The 20,754-nt window shown below is 41.6% G+C and overlaps 1 protein-coding gene across 5 annotated transcripts in view; it reads right to left on the bottom strand.

Annotated features, from left to right (window-relative positions):
• Positions 1 to 292: 292 nt before the first annotated feature.
• The window catches only part of LOC103386620 (calcium-dependent secretion activator 1), a 40,814-nt gene continuing 20,352 nt past the window's right edge, over positions 293 to 20,754 (bottom strand). For 2 of the 5 annotated variants that reach the window (XM_025060156.1, XM_025060158.1), the window contains 12 exons: positions 20,088 to 20,156; positions 18,965 to 19,071; positions 17,524 to 17,680; positions 15,661 to 15,802; positions 12,754 to 12,909; positions 12,373 to 12,520; positions 12,010 to 12,084; positions 11,766 to 11,849; positions 11,602 to 11,634; positions 10,552 to 10,659; positions 2,136 to 2,240; positions 1,073 to 1,240 (listed from right to left, as the gene is read on the bottom strand). In XM_025060156.1, the coding sequence (XP_024915924.1) occupies positions 1,073 to 1,240; positions 2,136 to 2,240; positions 10,552 to 10,659; positions 11,602 to 11,634; positions 11,766 to 11,849; positions 12,010 to 12,084; positions 12,373 to 12,520; positions 12,754 to 12,909; positions 15,661 to 15,802; positions 17,524 to 17,680; positions 18,965 to 19,071; positions 20,088 to 20,156 (1,352 nt within the window). Of the gene's footprint in view, positions 1,241 to 2,135; positions 2,241 to 2,366; positions 3,480 to 10,551; positions 10,660 to 11,601; positions 11,635 to 11,765; positions 11,850 to 12,009; positions 12,085 to 12,372; positions 12,521 to 12,753; positions 12,910 to 15,660; positions 15,803 to 17,523; positions 17,681 to 18,964; positions 19,072 to 20,087; positions 20,157 to 20,754 lie in introns of those variants that run through there. The other 3 variants (XM_008320990.3, XM_008320982.3, XM_025060157.1) reach the window with 3 other exon arrangements.

Raw genomic sequence — 20,754 nt, 5'->3', positions numbered from 1 at the left:
AAGTAGAGCAAATGAAATCACTAGAATTTTCAGATATTATGTTTTGCTAAGGCTGTGTTGCCAGGTAAATGAGTGAATTATTTTTCCAAAACATTTTTTTTTTACCGATGGTATTTGGTGTGCAGGCATGGAAACTTAACTGTATGTATGTCAGTAGTCAATGATCAAAACAATCATCTAGAGCAGTGGTTCTCAAACTGTGGTCCGCGTACCACCGGGGAAAATTCATATTTTCACATTTATATTTTCAACTGAATAAATCTGAAACATACCACGTACAATTAATACAACATTTAGAAAAAATGTGTAGCTACTTGTGAGATTATGAACTAGGAAGCTAACAGTGAAGGCCTCTGCTGCTGTGTTCTAATGTTGGTCATCATGGTGGGACTCAGAGAGATCAGTGTTTTCTCAGCTGGTACAGAGGATAAGAAGTCTGAAAACCACTGGTCTAGAGGAGAGTTAACTGGGCAACTACGAACTGCACAAATGCTTAGAAGACGCCGTTTCTTTGGGAGTATCGAACCACACAAAAGTCACATAGTGCTGCTTCAAGATACTCTCTTAACTTCTTGGCTATATTTAGTTAGTCAGTCAGGGCAGTGGTGGCCTGGGTGCTGTAGGAAGCGGACTTGTGTCTGGAAGGTCGCAGGTTCGAATCCAGCAGCCACCAGGTGCCACTGAGGTGCACTGCGCATGGCACCATCGCCACACACTGCTCCCTGGGCGCTCTGCTTGAGCTGCCCCCCGCCCGCACCCCCCGCCACCTGCTCACTAAGGTTGATGGGTTAAAGGCAGAGGACAAAGGTCACCGTGTGCAGTGGTGTGCTGCGTCACAATGACAATAAATCAATTTCAATTTGAGGTTTTGAGCAAAGATATGTAACGTCAACTCGTCCAAGCGTTGGTTCGTAGAGACAACTGGTTTTCAATCATCAATTATTTCTTAAATAAATGGAAGCATTAAAGCAAATAAAGGAAGAACCTATTTGGATTCCCAGGGATTTGTGACCTTATAATGAGGGAAAACTACCTAAAAAAATAGATCCTTCAATATTTTAGTCTCCTAAACTTAGTTGTCTTCTTCATCGCTGTCCTTCATTGAAACTCCTTGCATCCCTCCTTCCCTCACTGTGGCAGTGGCCTCCTCCACGGTCAGCCGGATCCTCACTGTTTCGTACATCTTGCAGTTTAAAGTAGAATCCAACACCCCTTGAAGGCGGAAATCACGGTACATTTTCTGCCAGGGAGACAGGAAGTATCTGCGGTGAGGTAAACTGGACACATAATCACACACACATATATAAGCACAGAACGGAGATTCAGCTTTATGGGTTGAATGATTCATCAAATGATCACGGAGCAGGTGTGATGCAGTGATTCGTGTCAGACTATATTTGGTTAATATGACAATGTTAAAAGTAACACATAATTAAGCCTCAGAGTGAATGTGAAAAAAACCCAACCACAAAGGTATTGATATTGATGGTAGTGATTGGACGTCACAAAGGTGACGTCCAATCACTGGTAGGACAGCAGAGCTTCCACAAGAGCTGAGAGAGGAGATGATTTCATCACACCTGAAGGGCCAGAGTATAAAAACATTTCTACAGAAATTAACCCTCCCCTGTTCCAGGATTTGCATAAGACTTTGGGGACAGTCCCTTGAACTGATTCAATCAAACTGGAACTGTTGGTAGACGTTGATGAGCAGGACCCTAACATTCGTCAGAAGGTATAAAAGTTAAAGCAGAGGGTTTAAAACCTGGACCTCCTTCATTCAAGGCAGACACTGGTTTACTTAAAGCACAAGTGGACCTTAACTCTAACCATAATCCTAACCCTAATCTTATACTTCAGCTGATTGGGTGCCCGGCTTCATCTCTCCTTCAGTTCTGGAGGTCTTAAAATATGATGACGACCCCTGAGCTCAAGGATCAAGAACATTCCATCACAGGAAGAGGGTGAGGTGAAGTAACAATTACACATTGGACCTTCACCAAACGACTGAAGCCAGAAGAAGAGACCGGGAAGAGTGCAGTAATAAACACAACATCGACAAACGATCCATCAACAGACTTGACGCTAATTTTGAGCTAACGACTTAGCTGAAACCATACCAGACACATACAGACCTTCACAATCCTGATCAGAGTCTTGAGCTGATATATGTGAAGCTGAAGGTCCATGCGATCTGTCAGCCATGTTCCTATGAGGTTCATGCTGCTGGTGTACCATTGCTGCAACACACAAAGACAACGTACGCATTATCAAATATTCACCTGTCTTTCATAATGATTTTATGCAGAACATATACTGTACATGCACAGTATACATCACAAATGCAGAACATATACTGTACATGCACAGACATCACACATATTTTATATACGTTATGTACACACACGTGAAAAGAAATGGTTACACAGGTATACAATACATTTGGTGCATGTATATTTGTACTGCTTTTTTTTCCTGATGTATTTTAAACATCAATTGAGTTCCGCCTGCTCTAAGAGACATTTTTTGTTGGTCTCACAGCCCGATCATTCAGTCAGTAGATGAGACGAGTCAAATGTAGCGCTAGCTGAGAATTACACACAGGACTTACAGTACACTGAGGAACAAGCACAGTGCACAGCGCACAGACGAGGTGGGAAGTGAATAAGAGAAGGGTGTATATATAGACTCAAAGGTGGAAAGACAACGGGGAGCTTTGAAAGGTATTTGGATTGAAAGGAAACACAGGAAGGCAGGTGAAGGAGAGACGGAAAGAAAGAGAGAGAGAGAGAGAGAGAGAGACTGGCAGGGGGAAATCTCAGTAGGCATGGCAGTGAGATTCGTAGGCTCTTTCCAAACAAACATCATTGGCCTACTCTTCACGCAACAGAGTTTTTATATATACACATACTGCATGTGTATATATATTTTTTTCACTTTTCTCTTCAATGAAACACACAACAACATACAACAAATATAGTTCAAATATTTATATCGTTCCATCTAACGTTGTTACCACCGTGTCCCAGGACATGTTAAAAGTTTTATTGGGAGATTGATTTGTCCAAATCCCCAGTTTCCTACAAGAGCAGATACAACCTCCTAATGTAGGTCAAGCTCAATAAATGGATCATGGGTGGAAGAGAAGATGGCAGAGTGGAGGCACTGCTGGGGTGAATCAGTGAGGCGACCTGGTGCCAGCAGTGTTCTATCCATCCTTGTGTGCCTGTGAAGGCTTTAGCATGGCAGCAGGCCTGCGATCTCGCCCCGAGCACAGAACCCTGCTGAGAGGCCAGGCCTAGAGTGACTGATCCACTGATGGGCTGCTCATCTTTTATCTATTATCCAACCTCGTCCTTCATTTTACACTGTGCCACACGGGTCCCATCTGGAGCCATTTCTTTGCCCCGTGCTTTCTTCCTCTTCCTTCACAGAGATGCTCGACAAGCCCTCGGTCCCCTGACTGAAATCTTTCAGATCTGTCGAGGACATACTGCATACATATAATGTCTGGTATTTTCATTACCTATAACAGGCATGGGCAAACTTTTATACCCACGGGCCACAATGAGTCCTAAGATAGATAAAGAGTTTGTATGAACACAGACAAATAACATGTAAAAGTACATAAATGCTAAAATGTCATAATTTAGAGGAAATGCAGTCACTGTGGGGAAAAGGCAGAAGTATGTTAGAAATCAATAACATAATTTAGACAAGTTCGGTGGATCAGATTAAAAAGCAAAATGGGCCACATCTGGCCCCCGGGCCACGCCTAACATCTACAATATTAACAGTTACTGAAGATATAAGTGCTGAATTCAACTTTACTCAAGTTTCCCAAATTATTTAAAGTAATCCAACGCAGTTAAAGTAACTGTTGTAATAAGTAATAATAACCAACAATCCTATTGATCTGAGCTGCACTGGTGGACGCCGCCCATTTACCTGATCTTTTTGAATAACTAGTTTCATACAACCGAAGCCACGACTCAATGGTTTGAAACCATGTGGGATAACAGCGAGAGGCTACAAGCTAGGCTAAAAGCTTGTGCTACCTGACGACGGTAACCCAGCCTGCTGTGTCGACGACATGATGGCCAACGTGAAAATCAGGGACTTCTCCAACCAGAAACACTGGATTACCAATCAAAGACGACGCGTGCTGCGTGTTTGCTCTGTTGATAAAAAGATACAAAGTAAACACCGAAGACGGTGATCCCGGCAGCCAATACAGAGCCAAGGCTGACGGCCTCCGCTCTACCACCATTTCCGGGGTGATGTAGCAGAGCCGGCAGCTTATCACCTACTAGTGAACCAGTGACACCAGCAACAGCAGCACGGCAGGCAGCCTCCCGGATGATCTCAGTGCCTTCACTGTGGAGAGTCTGCCACCACGGTCTCTAACCGGCTCACCCCCAGCATGGACTGTTCACACTTTTACCCTGAGGGCCAGAGGTACAGAAGTGTCAAATTCATTGACTTGACAACTTCATTTCCCTGTCTCTCATCAGAGTTTAATCATGGACTGTACAAGGCTGATATACGTGTGCTGTCTTTGGTGTATTTCCTGCGTGCACATTATGATGCTGTCACACACGTGTTCAGTGGCTCAATATCTGTGTTCTGTATCATATTAAACTACGCAATTGTTATTGAGTAAAAGTTGTTTTATTTTCACACGCTGCTTTCAATGCATTACTGTTTTTATTTTTATTTATATATTATATAATGTCAGAGTTGTGTCATAGGGTATTGTTTTTTAACTTTATTTAATGAATAATAGTCTCATATATAAGTGTATACAGTGTGTACTGTGTGTATACAAAACAAATATCTACTGTTGTTCAATATGAAACAGTCAAGTGACATCAGACTCATTAGACTGGTATAATTAAAATTGCTCACTTAGACATATTATGAAAAATCCCTAGTACTAATTCTTAACCACAAACGCTGCATTCAGAGTGTGCAAATAAAAACAGCAATACTGCAAAACATTTGTCTGGAATATTACTGAATTTTCAGTAATTAAAATATTCTGTCTTTTCATTTTCAGAAAGACCATTCACTGCCACCATTTTCTTTGGCCATCTTTGACTTGTCTCTTCAGTTTGTGCTGAAGTCATTTTCAATCCTGAATTCCCCATAAAAACATTTACAGAGTGATCTCGTCACCTCTCCACACACTTTCTTCAAAATGGTTGTTTAATATGAAACACCTTCAGAGTTGACTCTCGTTAGTCTCATTAGAATTATGACACTGCGTCATCTGAATGTCCACAGTCGGGACACCCTGGTTGAGCTCTTTAAGAACGGACAGTGAAACCCCTGACTCCATTGTTCCTGATGGCTGGACCCAACAAAAGAGAATTATCAGAACAGATGAATACATCCGAGCTCTCATTTTTAGGCTGCCTGGGGATCAGCAGGGGGCTAGCACTTGCTGACAGCCAAAACAAGTGTAACATGGCTCTGAATACTTAATGCCATAACCCGACACGGATCAAATCTGTGACATTCTAGCAAGTTCCATCTGAAGGAAGAGCTTGACTTTCTTCAAATGGATTAACTATATATTTGTGTGTTCTTGTTCACCTCATGACACACTGATGAGCCCCCACCTCTACACGGACCCCCTGCACATTTACAACTTTCTAATATGCACGCTTCTTACATGCATTCATGTAAATCCATGCCGGCCCATCCCCCATCAACAGGGTGCCAGAAGAGAGAGCGACCTCCTGCCCCTATGTGACACCAACCCACCCATCCTATGAAAAACCCACACCCACCTACCACCACCACCACCTCCACTTCAACACACACACATAACTTGCTCTGAAGCCAGCATTCACACCCAGGTCTTCACACAGCGCTTGGCGGAAGCAGCTTGCCACCAGCAGGATTTGTTGCAAAAATGACACACCTCTTCACCCACTCTGCATCACCCTACTCACCTCTTTCATGACCCTTTTGCATGCATTACCTATGGGGTGTCAAGAGAGAGCAAGCGTATTCATATTTGACGGCAACCACAGACGGCAGAGGAGGGTTAGCAAGGTTGACTGTGGAACGACGGCTCTGTGTGTAGACAGACAACCTGAAATGTATGAATTGTAATGAATTTTCTGGTAAAACCAAACAGACACCGTTTGTTGGAGGCTCTAATACGGGGGTCTCCAACCTTTCTGAGACTGAGAGCTACTTCAAGGGTACTGAGTACTACAAAGGGCTACGAAGTAAAAACTCCTGAAACATTTTTAAACTTTATCCTGTTTGCATTGGAGTCTGGAAGATGAAATAATATCTTTAAATGAAGAAAAGTAACTGGATTGTCTTGAAATCACTGTGGCCTGCTACCAAATGACCCATAGACCAGTACTGGTCAGGAGGCCGGGGACCCCTGCTCTGAACTACAGCAAAGTGTCTGGTTCTAAGAGGCTTCAGTAAATGTAACTTGTTGTAGTCTGTCAACGTCTTACAGGTTGTGGACATGTTGGGGGATGAAGCAGAATGAATTTACAGACTAAGGTTTGAGGCTGAACAAATCTGAAGATCTGAAGAAGTGTTTTTACTGTGACCACAGTTTAAAGTAATGAAGGAAGGAAACAAAATAAACTCACTGGTCATTTAAGGGAGGTGGGCTTGTAAAGGACAAGAGGCAACTGAGAGGCAAACACCTGGTGGAAAAAGTGTGTTTTTTTTCTTAGGCTCACATTTTCTTCCAGGATGGTAGTGTCTCTTACGCCACAACATCACAGAAAAGTGACTAAGAAGAAGAAGATGAAAACATGGTGGTCTGGAGGGGGCTGTGTGTATATTTGGGTTGGTAGGGCTAAGGGCTGGGGGCTAATGTTGTGAGGAACTAAATAGTTGGGATTACCATCAGTGACCATTCATTGAGTAAACACACAATGAGCCACAAAAAAGCTCCGCAGTGGACAATAAAACGAGGGAAAAAAAAGCTACCAGCTTTGGGCCCCAAGAAAAGCCATTCTATTTACAAAGAGCCGCTTAGAGGTAGACTGAGGAACGAAAAAGAGGGCTAAAATACTAGTGGGCTCAGAAAACTCTATGGGGTGGTGGAAATGGAATAGGCCAGCAAGCACTTGAGGGTCCTGCTGAGCACATGAATTGGACGGAGGGGAGGATTGTCAGAGGGGGGTCTGTAGAAGGTGAATTGGCTTCTTTTTGGGTCCAATTTGTCTCTTTTCACCCCACTCACCCTGCTTTGGCTCCGGCAAATGTATAAAGAGGGAGCGACACTGGGCCACTCACCTGCTTACGCCTATGAACAGCTGTCACTTTTGTCAGACAAGTTAATCACACAAATGCCACCGAACCTCCCTTTTAGCGAAGAGGAGGGAAACAGAGAAAGGAAGGGGCTGTAAAAGGGTAATAGAAACCTAAGAGAAGACATTGGTCTTCAAAAAATTCAACGCGCCGGCCTTAATCAATAAGCCAGCAAGACCTGACAAAGAATAAGTCTCCATTAAACTTCCATTTGGCTCCTTTTGTCCAGAACGCAGCATTAATACCTTGAGCTGCAACAAGGCCCTGGGAATGCTCATGGACACGCTCGGGAGATGAGGCAAAGAAAACATTAGTGATTACTAAACACTCTGAACCTGAACATCTGTTATGTCAAATTTGGTCTATACAACTATTAACTATTAGTGGCCTCTTCCTTCTTCCTTTTGCATTTATCAAACAACAGGGACATTTTGATTATGAGGTTTTTACAGCTTATTTTCTGTGTAATCCCAGTAATCAGTGCATTCTTGTCCTACATATTTTAAAAAAACAATCCACTGGTAAAGCAAGAATATTTTGGAGGTTTGATTTACATAAATAAATGAGTCAACATCATTCGTACACACTGACATCAATGTTGAGTTTTCTGCATAGATACTTCTAACTGCTACTGCCTAAATTAAATTCTTTTAAAAACTCATATTCAATGGCAGTCCAGAAAAAAAAAAGATTTATATCTTTTCTGTTTTATACCTTCCATTTGTACAGTACAACATCCCATAATTATCTACCATTAATCTACGTAAGTAGTTTTTCAGTCCCAACCACTGGTTATCACTGAAGACACAAAAATCATTTTTTAGAGCGAGGTCACGAGGTCAGAGAAGATTGTACTGAGGCTATCTGCAGAGTTCATTTGAAAACATATTAAAAAACTATTTTATTGGTCTTCAATGTTGTTGTCATTATTTCTCCCTCTTAGAACTGAACATCTGCCGGACTGTTGACATGAAGTGGCCGTGTGGCTAACAGTGTGGCTGACAGGATGGTAAAGAAGTAGGACGGCAGCATCATAACCCCCCAAAATACCTCCATGATACCCCCCCCCCCCCCCCCCCCACACACACACACACACACACACGCCAATGACCAAAGTACTGAAACTGTAAAAACAACCGTTTGCTGTGACCTGCCTCTCCTCTCCTTATTCATGGACCACTTGGTAAAACCAGCCTGACAGTAGAACGGCCACATCACAAAAGGACTTTCATTACGCAGACGTGTAATCACGGCAGGCTTGTTAATCTCAAAACTACCCAAGGTCAGAGAAAATAGTTCAAATCAATCAATGAGTTGCACTCCTAATCCCCTCCATCTGAAGGCAGATTAAGCGTATAATTGATCTGTGTAATCCCAGTATTTCCAGTGAGCTTAGTTGTGGGGGAGGGTGTGTGTGTGTGTGTGTGTGTGTGCGCCGGGACTTGTTTTAATTTAAAAAGATGATTTCATTGTTTTTCTTTTCCTCTCTCTCCGTCTCTGCTCTTCATACCTCATGTCTTTGTGGTTTATCTATCACAACTAGATTTGGCCGAGGCTGAAGATGTGATTTTTTTTAATCAGTAATCCCCCGGGCTCTGCCATGCTAAGTCGCCCCTCAATATCATTTAATCACATCCGTTTTAATCCGTGCCTTTTAGCCACCCACAGGGAGGGGATGAAGACAGAGGGTGAGAAAGAAAACCATTTTAAGTTCCTTTTCTGTCTCGCCACCACACTGACTCACACTCACACACACACACACAATAAATAAGATGTTCTACAGAAACCCCCAAGATTACACACTACCATATATTTCAGTGAAAGAATCGCTGACAAACTTTTCGTTTTCTAATTAGCAGTCAGTTTGATCCCCAGTGAGGACCTGCTCACCTTGATATTTTGGAACCTTTTAATCCACTTCAACCTTGTGCTGTCGCTTAAATACACATTTTAGCTTCATTCTGTGTATAACGGTGCTAAGGCTAACATAAAAAAAGTAAACAGCCATTATCATAGCCAACAGTTTAGGAAGAGGGAAAACATTCAGCAGCAACGCTAATCTGAACAACTGCATCTTAAATTCCTCCAGTAGTGAACCAGGAACCTTTGGTTTCCTTGGATACGGTTGCTCGTTTGTTTTTAATCACTTTGGAGCAGCGCTTCATTTTCAAACTCTTTTTCAAAACAGTCTGAAAATGCAATCGAAATCTGTAATCTCGTTATGTGCAACTTTAGGGGAATTGGACGATTGAACGACGATGTACTTTACTTCTACATTGTACAAAGATATAAAGGCTTTAATCCCATCAAGACGAATATTTAAAACGTGCTTGAAAATAACGTGGAATGTGTTTTTATTGTTTTTAAAAGACAAAGATTATCTGAAGCTGTAAAATATCATTTCCAAGCCTGTATTTTCTTCCTAGTTGCTGGCTTTACTTTGTTGTTGTTAGACCTTTATTGTATATGACGACTTTACATTCTACAGGACAGAAAAGCAAAACTCTACTATTGTCTTTGTGTACTGTTATAAAGAGTAATAAAGACCATCCATTCAGACTGGAGTCTGAGGGAAGACCTGGTCTGACAGACCCAGGTGTTGGAGGGGAACAGTATGGATCCACTCAAGGTTTTTATGGTGTGTTCAGGGTGTTTAGGGTGAACATCTCAACAGCCATTTTCTCTACTCCTCCAACCACATGAGTAACAAACAGACCCCAGAGTCCCACTGATCTGAGGTCAGGTTTCTGAGGAAGACGTCAGAGGTGTCCTGATCTTGAACTGCCTCTCTACCAAGAAATATATAATAACTTGTAGAAGGATAACTTCACCGTCACGTAGGAAGTATTCAAATGATAAAGTGAGAAAGTAATGGCTTACAGCGGAAAACTGCAAAGAGAGGTGATAGTTATTATATTATTCACGTATATATTAACTCTTTATGAGGCATCGTAAGGTGTGAAATATATATACTTTTAATTTATTTTTTTTTACCATTTGTTTTACTGTTTTTTTTCTACGTAGGCTAAAAAAAGAAGGGAGAAGAAGAAGAATTGGAAATTTAAAATGTTTTTTATAGGTACCGCACAAAAACATGATAGAGCGTAAAATCCGCAATACGAGAACACGTACGTACACGCCCGACAGCCAGTCGTGATACAGCGAGGGGCGACTGTACTGTAATGCATATACTGTATACTAACTGGGGAAGGGTTAGGAACTTTATAATGAGTGGCGGTGCGATAGATTACTCACATCGAACAATCTTTCCACGTACACCTCCTCGTTGACCTTCTCTCTCAGCATGTCCTGGGAATAACGAAGAAACGCTACGTAATTGTCGGCCAAATCCATCCCAGGCTTCTGCAGTGGACAAACACAGACAAAAAGATAACAACATCTAAACTGTATGTCACTGCAGCTGAGTCATACAAACCAACTAGTCAGTGTAAATAATACAAATAAGTACTTTAAAAAAGACTGACTACTCAGCTCTGTCACTCATCATCACTAACTACCAAGACAAATCGTGTGTAGAGTGTTTGGCAGCACCTCAGCACACAGAGAAGCCACGGGTCATTCTGTTGAACTTGTAGTTAGAAGATGACGTGAGTTATTCTCTTTCATATAGATGCAAATGAACAAAATGAAAAGGACAAATCGACAGAGGAAAACTCATGTTGTCTTTTGGGTTTTTTAGTGAGATTGCTTGGCCTTTTTCTGACAAACAAAACAAACAAACAAAAAAAAAACAACCCACCATTCATCTCTGTTTCTACTGTTTAACAGTAGTTAGGTGTTTCAAAAGGAGAAGTCTCACATTCACAGGACTAGTCTTAGATAACACGTCTGCAGTCATGTGTAAATGAGTGTCCTTTTCACCAGTCAAAATCTAATCTTGGACATTAAGGACATAATTAACAAGCTGGGCTGGAACCAAGACCTTTGCCAACGTAAACAGTGCCTTGTCACATTCACTGACATTGTACTTATTTGAAATTTTACATTACTGAAGTGGCCAAAGTGTTGTCAGTTAATACACATCTTAGGCACCGTTGTATTCACACCTACTCAAAGCAAATGAAGGACGTTGGTTTGGAAAATATGTCAAAGGTCAATTTATATTAATAATGTTTAATGTGACATTTAATGAAAAAAACCCAAAACATTTGTACAAATCTAAAAGAAAAACTACCATTCTACCCAGCTTATCTCAAAATGATCCTAAAATGTCAACCAAAAACCATAAAAGTTCTTTCTTCTTTACAGGTGTAAAATATGTAAAAGTAAATATTACAAACTTACAGGCACATCCACGTACTTTGCAGCAGCTTTCACCTTGACAGAAAAGAGAGAAAATAACATTCAAATAATGATTGGCACAATATTCAAAACAATGACAGCACATAAATACATGTTTCACTTCTTGCAAAATTTCTGAAAGAAAACTGCACGAACTAGATACTTACTGTAAACGATAAGAAGGAGGAGAAAAGTGTTCCTTCATCGTATCTGGACAGTTTGACTAACACACTCTCTAGAATGACGACAAACTGAGATCCAGGGGAAGGAAACAGAGTCATTTGAAACGCATGTTACATTCTTACAATTATAGTAAATAACAAAGATATTTACAAAAAAGAGCATGTTAAAAATGAGCCTCTTATTAGTGATCCCAAGAGTGTGTATGGAGTGTACGTTGCTTTTCGTTACCTTTGCCACAATCAGAGTGATCATTTCCTTAACCATCTCCTCAATAAGATTGTCAATCTGGGAATGGTACTGTCTCTACAAGGAAAAACAACAGCACATCACACACGTCATTAACTGTACTGTCAGTGAAGAGATCATTTTGATGTCAGACTAATGTGTGTAGCACTTTGATCACAAGGCGGTTACATGCTTTGGAAAGTCTGTCCATAATATACACAGATTAGGTTGAATGGAGAGCCTGACCATAAGTCAAAATGGTGATCGCTTGTATGCAGCCCTGTAACTGACTACTGCCCTCTTCAGGCTGTCCTACACCCCCGCCCGCTGACAGATTCATTCATGTTGCCTTTGAGTATCTCATACTTCCTGTCCTTGGTCCATGGCACCGAGCTTAGCTGACTGGACTCTCGCATCTACCATCACATTGAACATGGTGCAGATCGACTGAGGAACGCGGAAGTCTGTGGCTCGACTGGTTCTCTGCAGCTTGGCTTCGAATGCAGCCCTGGTCCTTTAGAAAGAGAAAGAATTTAAAAGACGACTTTAGACCAACATTTTCCAGTAAAGCTGTTTTGTTGCAATAAAAAAAAGAGACTTTTAAAAACCCAAAGTGTCCTCAAGGTCTACTCTTTAGTCTTTCAATGTAGTACTGTAATGTTTTCAGAATCATCGTTATGCTTGTTCAAGTTAGATGACCAGTTATGTGGTCATCTAAGACGTTACGGGTGGGTGTGACTTTGTTACCGTTTAACACAGGACTCGATCATATCACTGGACATGAGCTTAAGCCGTGTCTCCAGGTGTTTTCCAAACTCCTCCTCAGGCCAGTGTAGGTCTCTGATGAAGGTCTGCAGGGCGTCCAGCTTCCAGAAGAGGTCCTCAGAGGTCCCTGAACCATTACTGCAGGACGGGAGTTAAAAATCAGAGACAGTAGTTAGACGTGCTGTCCGAGTGGCTAATGGGTTCAAAGTAGGCGTGGTTACATCAGGAAGCAGCAGCAAGTGGAAAGATAAAGCTGGGTCAACCATCCAGAGTAATGGTGTGTATGGGTGTAGGCAGATAGAATGGATGGAGACGAGTGTCAGGTGTGATTCCTGACAGAGGAACAGCAGCAAAGTTAAAAGGATGATTCAAAAGACAGCAGTGAGACCTGCTCTGCTGTATGGTTTAGAGACAGTGGCTGTGGCTAAAGGACAAAAGGCTGGAGTTGGAGGTGGAGGAGACGAAGATGCTGAGACTTTCTCTGGGAGTAAAAGGCATGAGCAGATCAGAGGGACAGTTAAGGTGGTATTTTTCGATAAACCAATGGTTGACTGTTACATGGTTACAATACTAGTTATTAGTTCTTCATTGAGGGTTCAAAGCCCAAAGTCCACTCCAGCACTTTGTTCACTAACATGGTCTGCACTGGGATCGTCGATCCAACTGACATCTCTCAGTTAGTAAAGGTGACAATTTATGCACACTATCTTGTCATTCACACACAAAAAACCATTAGCGGGATAGAGTGTGCGAATGTGTGACAGTGAGAGCACTGTAAGTGCTGTGAGTGAAACAGAGGACGGGACAATGTGCTCAGAAATACAGCGCAGTCGTTTGGTAGTGTACATTTTGTTTACAGTTAACAGCATCCAAGTGTTTCCACACAAATTAATGACTTCGTAGGGAGTGCATTTTCTCAACAACAGTCACATCGATAAAATGGTTCGAAGCAAAGCAATAGTTTTATCCAAAACAATAATTCATTTTTGGATGTTGTTATAAATCTGTTAGATGTCCACACAGTCATCACCTTTTCTTCAAAACGCCAATGAACATTTCCTAAAAAAATATCATCACCCGAGGAAAAGATGTGACAAAATAACACTCAAATGACAACATATTAAAAATGAAATTAATCCGATTGGCCGCCTAACTCGGTGCCGCAAGAAGGGACCTGACCCCACACACTGAGAACCACTGTTCCGATGTTGTCCCTTTGTTGAAGTTACCGATTGGCCGCCTAACTCGGTGCCGCACCACTGTTCCGATGTTTGCTCTCTTTGTTGAAGTTGTATATTCAGATGTATTTATATTGATTTGTGTGAAACACAGACTTCATCTATTTTCTCTGACAATGATAAGAACTAACTAATGTTTACACGTGCCATGCTTTCACTCTCAGCATGCCCACATTTGGCCAATCAGATGCAGCCCTGGACACATGGGCCATGCATGTACACTGCTTAGCCAATCAGATGACAGCCAGCACCAGGTGGTCAGAGGAGTAAAGAGAATGGAGAGCAGAGTTTCATATTTCTGTTGGAGTGGAACATTTTATTTCCAAGATATTTTTGCTTTGTTTTTGTTGTGAGCAGAGAAATCAAACTTTCTATAGGGTTTGCAAATATTATTAAATCAGTGTCAAAGAGTCCTTACTGTTAATGACACAATATTGCGATAAGAACTCATTAATTTTATCCTTGTTTCAGTCCTATCATATTTGCAGACATCTCAAAGGTCAGGGAGTTATTAAACATAAAGAGACAATGAAACAGCAGCTCTTCTGTTTCTCTCCTAAGACAAATTTAGGCCTGGTATCTTCCATCATGTTTCTACCAGATCCCAGATGAGGGAATAGGAGCGGATTGGCTGTGGTGACAGCCTCACACTCTGTGGGATGTTGCAACATATAAAGACGCTTTTACACCTCCTACCCCTGAAGTTGGTTAAGATTTCACACAAGTTTGTACAGTGCTATAGATTGTGTCAAGTGTCAGAATATGTTGTTTAAATCTAAATTTTGTAGACACACACCATATATACATATATATACATATATATACACACACACACATATATATACACTATATATATATACGTATATATATATATATATATATATACTGAGGCATAACAGTACAGAAAAGCCACCATTGTGTACATACCCTGGTGTACATGGATATATATACATTTATACATATATATTTAAACATATATAATATATATTATAGTCAACAATAATGATGTATATAATACATTTATTGTTATTACAATTTTAATGAATGCTAATAATTCTGCATGTTCTTAAATTACTTGTTTAGCCTCACATTAAAATAACATTTGTTGATATGAGATTTTGGACCATATCTGCAGGTATGCCACCAAACACTGAACAGTCAGTGAGTCACACCACACAAAGCTGTTACCACTGCTTTTTAAAAAAGGGAATGACAACTAGCATATGTCTCCTGTAGGGAGTCTGGAGAACGCACTGAGCTCTTTGTTCTGTCAACATCCCATTCCTGGGGAGGGAGGGAGCTCAGACACACACCGGTAATTATTAGGAGCAACTGTTCACAAATGAAACAAATATATTCATAGTGAAGTTTACTTATGTGGTACCAATACTATTCTTAAATAAAACATCTGGTTTTGAAAGTGAAGACGGTCTGAAGGCTAGGTTTAAAGCTAACAAAAGAAACATTTGACAAGTCCTGCCATTCAAACAGGTTAAACTGCTGTAGAGTAGCAGCACACGTACAGTATTCCATAGGGTCCACATCACAATACTGCTTTTGAGTTTTTATTTATTTACTAAATCAGGTAAATCAATGTTCTACTGTAGCTAGCGTAGTTAGCCCAAGCTTTAATAACATTAGCCATTCTTACTTGACTGGTTCCCAGGACTCCCTCTCAAAGCCTCTGTAAATGGACTGTGCGATGGACGACTCCATTAAGTCCACATATCGGACCACCAGGGGCGCATACAGGTCCTGCAGATGTTTGTGGAACTTCCCGTTGCACAGATTGTCTGAGAAAAGAATAAAATATATAGACCTCAAAGCACAGAAATGACAAATCATTAATGGGGACAACGGCAGAAACTGAATTCATTTGATTAAATCAGGCCCTGAATTAGTTTTTATTTCATAGGTACTGAATTTTTTTCATAATTTTTCCTTGAAACTAGACACAGCTCAGGCCATAGGCATGTAGTTTAGGAAGCGAAAGAAAATCCTTATTGGAGTCTAGTTGCGATTATTATAAGAAAGTTTAAAAAAATATATAATTCATACATCAAAGACCTGTAGCACCCAGTCTACTGCCTGACTGTAAAACAATTAAAAAAAAATCAACAAATAATAATTAAAAATAATTACATTAAATAAATGATATATTTCAAGGCTTCAACACCATACCCTCTGATCGCTGTACCTTTTTGCCTTCTCACAAATCAGTCAATGTCAGTGACTGAAAGATACTACTGTGTGTTTGATGTCCTTCTTGACTGTCACCCCCCCCAAAGACACACACACACACCCAACTCAGCCACTTGAGAGGCTGCTGTCCACTTGGATGTGTTGTGTCCAGGAGTGTGTACCCAGGGCCTGCTGCGTCCAAAGCCAGTATTGCTGGGGACATCATTAACTCGTGAAACGGCAATGTGACTTTGAAGCCTGTGTAGTGCCAAGGATATTTACAGCTGCAGTATATTAGCACGCTCCTTGGGGCACCAACCTCTACTGAAGATGTTTCAAATTGGTTGAGCATTTTGCATGAACGGTCGCAGATGTGAAATCACCACAATAGGAAATTAGACTGGATGACAGTCCAGCAGTAGCATCGATATGAACGAATGAATGAAATGATTTGTACATCCCTTTATTCATTCCACATCATCGTCTTGGTAGATACGAACAAGTAAGATGATTCTGATGAATTTTTCCATATTAAAATGCATTACTTCTGAACAATGTTCTTAGAGCTGTCCATGAGCTACAGTGCGTTCTCTCCGATGCACTCAAGGAGCCAATTTCACGCCACAGCACTAATGAGTGAGCCCTACGACACAGACTCCAGCTCGTTAGCTGAGCTGAATGAAATGAGTGGACTGCATTCTCTGTTCTCCTTGACAATGAGCGATCGACAGATCCAGTCCACACTGTGAAGACGTTTTAATGGACAACACCGCGGCCGCGATGCAGAGAATAAGGGCCAGATATTGGTCCAATTCTGGACTGCTAACGAAAACAGTAGAACATGAAACAGAAACAATGGAAACAACAGAAAGACACGTTTTTGATGTAATCAGAGTATTTTTGCTTTGAGATACGAGCACGCTTACGGAGGCCAACGCTAGGTGGCCGAGCACTCGCAGCAGCCCTCACCGCCTCACCTGTTCACTTCATGTGTTCGTCGACTTCCGTACGTATCTCCCACGAGTATATAACAGAATATATAATCAACAGAAAGCTGTGGAATATTCCAGATGTATCATGTTAACTCTGACTATGATTACTCACAATTAACCAACACGCCTCTAAATAACTCTTGAATATAAATCCCTATGTTTCTGTATATCAGAGGGAGAGAGTGAATTATAGCAGGTAAATATGTGTTCCACTCCTTTATGTTTGTGACTTCATCCAAACAACGGCTTTGTGCTTGAATGTTAAATACCGACTTGTCAAAACCACTATACTCTTATTCTACATTTACCAACAGACTTTTATATATTTTTTTATTACTCACAGTCCGTCCTAAGGAAGTCGTTGAGCAGCTGAAAGAGGGGGAAACTGTCCCAGCTGTCAGGAGGCTGAACTTCAAGAGCAGCGTCCATGTCAGCTGAATACAAGCACAGGAACGTCTCGGCGTGTTCCATCATCAGGTCGGACCACCAGGCGAAGGCCTTCAGAGACAGGAACGATGGAGAAAACATGGGTGGGTAATCAAACCAAGAGGCAGGCGATGACAGAAATTAGACAAATTAGACAAAGAAAAGAAATCTCACTGCGGCTCAGGGGACGTGTACAGGGCTTAACAGTTTAAATTCCATTTATCAGAGAGCACAGGATGCTAAGTAGAGTGACACGAGGGTACTGTGAGGGTTCTTGGCGTTCACACTTCTTCTCTTGTTTTATATATCTGAGCTCGAGTTGCTTTAACGACTTCACTGCATGATTCTCTGGGGAAAGACTCTTCACAGCTCAAAGCATGAAAACACACTGCTTAGGCACGGAAAATCACACACTCCTCTGTAGGCCCACAGAGGAAACAGCAGCAGCTCCTCTACAGACGTGGCAGGGAGCTACTTACATTTTCACTCCCCACTCCTTCAGTGACATGTCTCCATTGAACAGATGGAGTGAAGTGACTATGCAGGGACCCAGCTACTTCCCTGCACATGAGAAACACTCAGTTTCCTCCATGTACCATCCACGTTGTTGTGCCTCTTGATGGGGATCCTTCAGCGACCTCGGTGTTTACTCACTCACTCACAACAAGCTGTCAGGACTGTAATGTAAATGAACCCCTGGGAGACCGCGTGTTGGCATTGTTGCCTTTGCAGTTCGGTTCTTGTGACGGCTAGTTGACAATAAGTCAAAGGCGCTCGTAATCATCACGTTTACACTTGAAACAAAGTGTTGATGATTGAGTCAGGGCGGCATCGAGTGTTAAAATCAGAAGGCAGCACAAATAAGACCAGTTCAAACCAGGATACCAAAACAGTGACGACTGACACCGATATTAAAATCTCAACATGTCTTCATGCTACTTCAATATGAATGAAAAACACAAATAAAGAAGGAAGGTAAGTGTACTGATGGTTGGGCCGAACAGTTCATGTCCCTGTACAATGTATTTGCACAGGCAGTCTAAGGTCACCACCACCTAAGTCATATGTGTCAAACTTAAGGTCCGGGGGCCAAATGCGGAATGCACCCCCGATCTGTACAGTCTTCCATTGACAACCGGCCCTTCAAGGGGAACTGTATTGCTGATGTGGCCCCCGGTGTATATGGGTTTGACAGCCCTGACCTAAGGAAAGACAATGTATCTCCATTCTCTGGTGAGCGCTCTTAAAACTCAATGAATGTGAAACAACAAACGAACCTAAACTTCCCAGTTTGTGTGACGGTGTGACAGCAGGACAGCCTGCAGGTGGAGAACAAAGATCTGCAGCTGGACTCACCTCAGCGTGGTGTTCCTCGTTCTGCTGAAGAACCTCAATCACAAGCTCGGCCAAGCGGATGTTGTCCTCCAACTTCTTGGCAGGTGTTACTAAATGGCCCACATTCTCTGGGGCACAAGGTCAAAGGTTAGCGTGGATGGCCTTCACATCTGACTGCCGTCTGATCTTGTTGTCTGATTTACTCTGTCTGTAGCAGCAACATCAGGTGTCTGAGTCTCTGTTGTTCTCCAGTTAACCCTGCTGTGGCATTACTACTACGTGATGTGGGTTTTTTTTATTAGGAGTCTAAAACAACCTGTCCAGGACGTGGTTTTATATTTCACTGAGAACAGACAAAGGGACAAAGACAACACTGCTGACAACTAGAATTAGTTTGGATGTGTCGAGCTGTGTGTGTCTCAACTTGTGTACGAGTTAACACTTTCACCAAAGTGCTGCAGTGGATTAGTCAGGCACACACAGCTCAACAGTTCCCGAATCAATAATCTTTCTAAAGTTGTGTGTGTGCGCGCGTGTGTGTGTGTGTGTGTGTGGTGAGACAACAGAATGGGAAAGAAGCCACAACAGATAAAGATGAGGCAGTGGTACTACAGGAACTTAAAGAAACATTAAAGATGTAATGTCATTTAGAAAATGAAAAGAAAAAATGTTACAGGTTTAGAAAAAGAACAAAGAGAAAATAATTTTGATTTCTGGTCTTAAATTAACTCAGACAATTCTCTTCCACTGGACATCAGTGTTGTAATAGTAAAGTGAAAATGCACAGGTCCAGTCAGTGTGTGTGTATATCCTCAACTAGTTGTGTTTACGACACAGATGTTTCACTCAAACTATACAAAAAACAGAGGGAAAATGATTTTATGGGTTTGTGTTTACGACACAGATGTTTCACTCTACGACAGAGAAACCATTAAGGCAAAATGTGAAAGTCTTTAGATATTATGCTCAAACTAAACAAAAAACAGAGGGATGATTTTATGGGACAAAAATGTATAAAATGATCAGTATGAGTGTAACGTGTAACATTTAAAGAAACGTGAACTTTCTTGCGTTCCTGATTTTCAACATCAAGTCACTGCACAGAGGGATGTGGGTGAGAAGGGGGAAGGAGGCAGGTACTCACGGATTGTTAAATCCATCACTTGAGATGCCAAGCAGAAGATAGGATGCTCATACATTTCCCTCTTCTCCCCTACAGGAAGAAAAAGCGTACACCGAGGCATGGAAGAGGCCAGAGTCAGAGTGGACGAACAGGAGGGGCTGAAAGGGGTTTGACTGATATGAAGTTTTTCAATCTGACGTCCGACCTTTGGTGTCACTTTGTAACCTGTTGTTCTGTGTTGACATTCTACCTCATGTCCTTGTCCTTCAGAAGTATCTCCTTTATCAATGCTAATACTAGCATCCACTAATAAAATGACCAAATCCGTACACACGCTACATGGTGCTGGTTATTTTCCATGTGTCTTTTAAACAGCATATCAGTCAAACTTTAGAGTTAATGGTTTTTATTAACTCGGTTAGTTTAGTCAGTGACAGTCGTATGTGCTGTGGGAGTCAAAAGGATGAGCAAAATGGCAGTATCTATTTTTCTGTGACTGACTGGTGCCATAGTTCATCAGTTAGTAACAGATTGACTGATGAATTCATCGTCAGGAGAGGATGTAAACACTGTGTGTTGTGGGTTTTTTGTTGCCCAGACAGACAGGGCTGCAGGTCAGAAAACATGCCGATTCCAAAAAAACCTGAGACAGACAGGGCTGCAGGTCAGAAAACCTGCCGATATGAAG

The sequence above is a fragment of the Cynoglossus semilaevis genome, chromosome 11 (genome assembly GCF_000523025.1).
Source record: "Cynoglossus semilaevis isolate Cse_v1.0 chromosome 11, Cse_v1.0, whole genome shotgun sequence".
Taxonomy (NCBI): Eukaryota; Metazoa; Chordata; class Actinopteri; order Pleuronectiformes; family Cynoglossidae; genus Cynoglossus; species Cynoglossus semilaevis.
The sequence above is the reverse complement of the archived record's forward strand: the minus strand, read 5'-3'. Positions and strand labels throughout refer to the sequence as shown.